General features: G+C 36.8%; 3 protein-coding genes across 3 annotated transcripts in view; all 3 read right to left on the minus strand.

The window, feature by feature from the left end:
* Positions 1 to 1,576, minus strand: part of HELRODRAFT_157165 (hypothetical protein) — a gene marked incomplete at both ends in the record, with an annotated part of 5,486 nt that extends 3,910 nt beyond the window's left edge. The window contains 4 exons of the mRNA XM_009020719.1: positions 213 to 349; positions 475 to 594; positions 964 to 1,062; positions 1,271 to 1,576. Coding sequence (XP_009018967.1) covers positions 213 to 349; positions 475 to 594; positions 964 to 1,062; positions 1,271 to 1,576 — 662 coding nt within the window. The remainder of the gene's footprint in view (positions 1 to 212; positions 350 to 474; positions 595 to 963; positions 1,063 to 1,270) is intronic.
* Positions 1,577 to 2,519: 943 nt separating this feature from the next.
* On the minus strand, positions 2,520 to 4,210 carry HELRODRAFT_174159 (hypothetical protein; the record flags this gene model as incomplete). The annotated part of the gene is made up of 4 exons (XM_009020720.1): positions 2,520 to 2,690; positions 3,291 to 3,384; positions 3,625 to 3,932; positions 4,094 to 4,210. The coding sequence occupies 4 exons, from the start codon at positions 4,208 to 4,210 to the stop codon at positions 2,520 to 2,522; spliced, it is 690 nt and encodes a 229-aa protein (XP_009018968.1).
* Positions 4,211 to 5,838: 1,628 nt separating this feature from the next.
* Positions 5,839 to 6,816, minus strand: part of HELRODRAFT_174160 (hypothetical protein) — a gene marked incomplete at both ends in the record, with an annotated part of 2,279 nt that continues 1,301 nt past the window's right edge. Inside the window, one exon of the mRNA XM_009020721.1 lies at positions 5,839 to 6,033. Within this exon, the coding sequence (XP_009018969.1) occupies positions 5,839 to 6,033 (195 nt within the window). The remainder of the gene's footprint in view (positions 6,034 to 6,816) is intronic.

The following is a 6,816-nucleotide window of genomic DNA, read 5'->3' on the forward strand; positions in this document are numbered from 1 at the left end:
CCAACAAGCCAGCCGTCCAACAAATCAGCCGTAACCAACCATCCATTCATCCAATCAGCCATCCATCAAACCAGCCAATCAATCAACCGACCGACCAACCATCCATCCAGCCAGCCAGCCAGCCAGCCAGCCAGCCAGCCAGCCAGCCAGCCAGCCAGCCAGCCAGCCAGCCAGCCAGCCAGCCAGCCAGCCAACCAACCAACAACACCTACCTGCAGTTGACAATGACTGGTCCCGAATCCGGCGTGATTAGAAATTTGGCCCTTCTCATGAAGAGGAGGAGAGGCATGGGATTGTCGGGCACTCCGTTCTCTGGCCAGGATGTGAATTGAAATTGTTGAACCTCTCGCTGCTCGCTTATGTTGCTTGGCGTGCTCAGCGTGTTCAAACTAGTTTCCTTTTCATTGAGTTGAAATGGTCAGCAGTCACGTAACAGCTGCGAGCAAACAGAACAAATAAGAACAAGTTGCTAACCGTAGACACGACAAATGTTCTGATGGTGTAGTGAGCTAACTCAACGATATCTTGCAAGGTGACTGTGAATGGTCCATACATCTGACTGCCCTTGTCCGGCCAGTACTGATGGCACCTCACCTTCGTACAGGCGTTCGTCATCATCAACGTTCAATTATTGCATCACAAAGTGTATGTATTCATATTAATATCATGCATATTAATTTCACCAACATTTTCCCAACATTTTACGATTAGTTGATGAATTCAAAAATAATTTAATAAAATAATATTTGAAACAAAAATATTTTCGTCGTTTATAAAAAGACATCCATAGGCACTGCAATGGTAAATATTTTTACGTCATCCATTGCCATCCGACAATGTCGTCAACATCATCACAACCACCTCCATCATCATCATAATCACTTCCATCATCCTCATCATCACCACCATCCTCATCATCACCACCACCATCATCACCACCACCAACATCATCATCATCACCACCTTATGATTCTCCTCAACCCTGGTCATCATGACGATGGCACTGCTCCTCTGTTCCCACAACATCTTCCAGAAGTCTGTGAAGGTCGTTGGAAGAGGTCCCTGGTTGGATGGTTGGGTTGATGGTTGGGTTGATAGTTGGTTGGGTGGATGATGATGATCATTATTCTTCTTATTGTGGTCATTCCCGTTCTCATCATCCTTCTTATAATTTTTCTCATTCTCATCATTTCATTCTTTTCATAATTTTCCTTTTCTTCCTCCTCACCATCCTCATCATCTCCTCCATCATCACCATCCTCCTCCTCACCTGAGTGGCAATATAAGCGTTCTGTTTTCGAAATCCATCGACGAAGTTAGCGTTGATGTAGTCGATGCCTGCCGCTGCAGGTCCGCCGTCCATGGATCGCAGGATGACTCTGCTGTGGTCGTAGGCCAGTACGTTCTCGTAACGATTCTTCGGCTTGTTGACCTCCAGTTCAGAGTTCTCGCACATGTACTGCTGGCCCGGCTCGATCGACTCGTACTCCTGCGCGAACAAGATGCCGTCGTGCGCCAACATCAACTGCACGTGTCGCTCAAAGTCGCTTACTTGGATGGGCGGGTGGCTTAACATCGCTGGGTCGGGATGGCGTGATATGTTGGCGATGTTGGTGTAGCGGTGATGAAAAAATGCTTAAATGACTGCGATTAAAATGATGACGGGAAGTGAAAATGCGATTGCTGTTGCGATGGAGATGTGTACAAGTTCAAGGGTATTTTCAACAACCATTTAATTTAATTTAATTGTGTTCAGTATAACCCATAAAATTGAATAATAACAAAACAAAGCGTAGTAAAACTGACAAAAGATTCATACCAACATGTTGTGACTTGTAAGTAATGATTGACGACTTAAACATCGAACGATACACTGAACATTCATCAAACGATTGCACGGTCCGCAACAAACAATACAATGCGAACTGAAGTATGGTTTAACGAAAGCAATAAGCCGACGTAATCGATGGCCATGAATTAATTAGCAGCAGCCACGCGACAAACGACGACAAACGAGCATCTGAAGCCATTAAAACCAGCAGGACTCGTGGAAAGAAATAACAGCTTATGATGCAGCATATCTTCTTCAGTTAGGTGTCTGATTAACGAGTTGATGACTATCATTCCTTCCAACTGATCATTAATATCACAAATGCAAACTTCGGCCTTCTATACTTTATCGCTAATTTTTGCTGACATCATTCATTCACGACACACAAAATTTTTTTATTTGTGGTCAGCGTAACATGGAAGAAAATCTTTTAACCATAACCATTAAAGAAAACTTTTGTAACACCATATTAACAAAAATTTATATAATAATTTTTACTAACTACATTACAAAAGTGTTATGGAAATACAAACGTTAGAAAGTACAATCAGCTAATTTGGTTCTACACGCGTGTTACAAAGTGTTCGCGTGTTCAGAACATTTATCTTTAGAATATTTCCACATTCAAACAGTGGTGGTGAAGGTGATCCATCATTTATGACAGGCAGCACACAAACCACAGTTCATTTTAAATGCCGTAAGTTGAAAAACAGACGAAAAAATATTTTAAACACAGATTTAGAAACTCCGTCGTAACATTCAACATTTGTTGTAATTTGTTGTCAATCTTTGTCGTGTAATCAAATTGATCGAGTTCACAAATTTTTTCATCTTTATCTTTGTTATTAAGAAACATTTGCTGTCATGTTTTCGGGTAAATGCGAAAATAGTTTAGAATTGACTTCAAATTATTTTTATTTCACAAAACAGTTGATTTCGAGTCCACAAAAAGAAATATTGTTTTATTTAATTTAAGTTTGATTCTTTCCTTCTCATCACTATGCATATAACAATCATTATTATTAGGTTTATTTCTACGAACATGCATTATTTTTATTTTAGCATTAAATTTATCTGCAAATCCTCTGACCATTTAAACATTTTAACCAAATCATTCTGTGAACTTGTATCATCTTTATCGTTTTTTGATAATTTAATAATCATTGTATCATCTGCATATAGCTTCATAACATTCAAAATGAGGTCAACCAGCCAGCCAACCAATTAACCAACCAACCAGCCAGCCATCAAGCTAGCCATCCAGCCAGCCAGCTAGCCAGCTAACCAGCCAACCAACCAACCAACCAACCAGCCAACCAACCAACCAACCAACCAACCAACCAACCAACCAACCAACCAACCAACCAACCAACCAACCAACCAACCAACCAACCAACCAACCAACCAACCAACCAACTAACCAACCTGGTGTTTGTAGGTGCTGTCGTCTCATCTCGACAGGATCGATTTGGCAGAAGGATGGAATGTCGTTTGTTGGCAGGATCAACTTCCAGGGCTCGGGCAGCATCCACTCGAAGGCGTACCTCCTCTTCCTGCAGGCCACCAAGTTTGCCCAGCATTAAAAAATTTAAAAAAAAGAACAAAAAACATTGACAATAATAAGCAATAAGCATATGAAAGATAAAATGTTAATAAATCAACTTTAATAAAAAACTGAACGTCCTTATTTTTAACACCGATCAATCGTTAAATGTCTACTCTATATTTTGTTATCTAAATTTTTCTTTATCAGATAATTTGAGTTTAATAACATTCATCAACTAAACAAAAACCTGGCGAAGAAGAAGAGGCCGACCAGCAGAAACATGAAGAGCAGAGTGACGCAGAGTGGAGCAGCTACCGATGCCGGACTGCCACCACCGCCTACAACATCTTTCTCATTTCCGACATACTTTGATTCCATTCCAGGACTGGGAATGGATTCAACGAAGGAAAGAAAGGACGACGTGGGAGTGGGAAGCACAGTTGATGTTCGTTGGAATGTTCTGGGTGTTGTCTTCAGAAGTGGATAGGTGACGTATGTCACAGGATCAAAATGGCCACCAAACAGCGGTTGAGAATAGTCAGATGAGTAATTTTGCTTTGGAAAAAGTGAAATAAATTACAAAATATTTTTTATCATAAAATTGACAAGTAAGTTTGTTTCCGTAAACTCGAGTCCATGTTAGATAAATTAATAATATATAACATATAATATGCCTAGCATAATGTTGTGGAGGCCAAACAAAAATGAAAACCAACTGCATCGGAGGTAGCAACTCTGAGAAAGACAACGTAGTTGGTGCCAGGAGACGAGGACGTGAGGTTTCGGTTGACGAACTCTTTCGTGCCGAGGAGGCTGCCATCACCGACGACCATCGTTGAAGGTAGCGAGGCAGAATCGAACGCACCAGCGATCCAAATTGTTGGCGGGCTTTCAGAAGTTGACTTCTGGGTGTTGAACCAGGTAAGATCCAGCTATGTTGTGTGGTTTTGTTAGTAGATCATTTGTTCATTGTGCTGTCACGTGAGGGCAAATAAAGAAGAATGAAATAAGAAGATGACCGTTGGAAAGGAAGTTTGAGATGAATGAGCGTTTGGTTTTTATACTTTTTTGTTTATTTGAATGAGAGTCCAATACGTTGGGTTTAAATAAAATTGTTCCAACCTTCATCAATGCATAAGTTATTTTGCTATAATTATAATGTTGTAATATTACATTCTAAAATTTTTCATTAACATATTAAAGAAATTGATGTTTTGATGTTTAACACTATTCACAACCATTCATTATTATACTGATAATATTTGAGAGCGCTTTTGAGTATCTTTTTAAAAAGCGCTTATAAATTTTTTATAATAATAATAATAAAATAATAATAATGTATATATTATATATATAACTATATATACGAGTGAAAATAGTTGATCTGCCATGCAGATATATATATATATATATATATATATATATATATATATATATATACATTCATGTATATATATATAATATTCTATAAATTCTACCGAGTGTTTGGCGTTAATATGTTTGTAGTTCGTTTTCTAGATTTTCCTCACTAAAGTTTTTTGGAGAACGTTTAGTTTATTACAATTCAAAATAAACTTATTTTCCGAAATCATGCTGCAAATAAGGCCATATTTTGATTCCGAATGAATCATCATCAGTGCTAGTTGATTTATATAGAGAAATATTTACTTTGTGAAAATGAACTTATATGGAACTTGGGTGTCAGATTTTTCGATTGGCTGGTCCATCTTCGTTGGTTTCCTTTCCTTCATCGATAGCATCATATTCTTCTTTGTCATTGTTTACAATGCTAGTTTTTATTACTTCTTTGTTTTCATTGTTGATTAAGCGCCGGGTTGGGACATTTGGACTCAACACACTCAATCACTATAAGCCGTGAAATCATCAACAGCAACGTCAAAGTAATATACCAGAACAACAACTACACTCATTTTAAAATTGCAGAAGCAGTCCTTATTGACATCAATAAACCAAAAATAAATATACAACAAAAAATGACAACCTCACTCCCAACCCGAATTGTTGGCATTAATCAATTTAAAGTTTGTCTTTTCAATTTTCCTAACTAGAATTTTTTAAAAATTGTTCAATTGGTTGAAAATTCTAACAAGGAAAATTGAAAAGACAAACTTTAATTTGATTAATGCCAACAATTCTGCATACTGTATAATACCGTATAAAATATGGTCTCCTTCCAACATATATATATATATATATTTTTTTTTTTTTTTTTTTTTTTTTTTTAATCCAAATTTTATTTGACAGAAAAAATAAGTCAGGAGATCAAAAAAGTAACAAACTACTTGTGCAGACCACCTTAACTAATTAAAGTTCGTGTGCAATGTACAAAACACAAAGTAGACAAGTCGTTAAATAGAATTAAACATAATAAAAATATATATATACATACACACACATACACACATACACACATATACACATACATATATATAATAACATCTTAAACATCGACGGACATGGACATAACTTCGCTCTTAGCATAATGCTTAAAGTGTTCAATTGTAAGTTGCAATTGGTTATGCATAGCTAAAGCGTTCCAAAGTCTAACTCCCTTAGCAACCCAACTTCTATCGTAAGTAGAAGTTCTAACTTTTTTTGGCATCAACATACCATGTTGTCTGGTGGCCGATGTGATCTTACAAAAAACATTTAGGTGCTTATAATCGTTATAAAAAAGAATTTTATAAAGAAAAATCAGAAGAATGTAATTGTGTAATTGATCAAACCTAAGAATTTTATGACTTCGGAACAAATGATTGGTGTGATCACGATAACTTAAGGAGAAACACAGGCGTATAAAACTCTTTTGCAGCACAATGATCTTATTGATTAGATATTTACTTGCGGATCCCCAGAAAACATTCCCATACAGCAGATAGGGATATAGAAAAGAATAATAAAGCATCATCATTGTTTCAGTATCCAATCTGTTTCTCGCTTTAAATAATATTCCAATAACTTGATACAATTTATTGACTATTTTGTTAACGTGATTGGTCCATTTTAAATCACTTTGAAGTATAACCCCCAAAAATTTTATCAATTGCACTCTTGGGAGCACAGTGCCCTGAATGAACAATTTATTTTTTTCTAGAATTTTGTTATTAGTACTTATTTTAGGACCAAATATAATATAACATGATTTACTTAAGTTCAATGCCAATTTATTTTTCAAAAACCAATCACAGAATTTTTGGAGCTGACGATTCATTTCTAGGAACAATTCATTTGGGTCTTTTCCCGACAAAAAAATATTGGTGTCGTCGGCGAACAGGATTGTAGTACATTTATCTGATATTGAAAAAATATCATTTACAAAAATTATAAATAATAGGGGGCCGAGTATCGAACCTTGGGGCACCCCTGTTTGAATTTTAAACGGAGGAGACACTACATTATCAACTGAAACAAACTGACT

This window comes from Helobdella robusta (assembly GCF_000326865.2).
Source record: "Helobdella robusta unplaced genomic scaffold HELROscaffold_29, whole genome shotgun sequence".
Taxonomy (NCBI): domain Eukaryota; kingdom Metazoa; phylum Annelida; class Clitellata; order Rhynchobdellida; family Glossiphoniidae; genus Helobdella; species Helobdella robusta.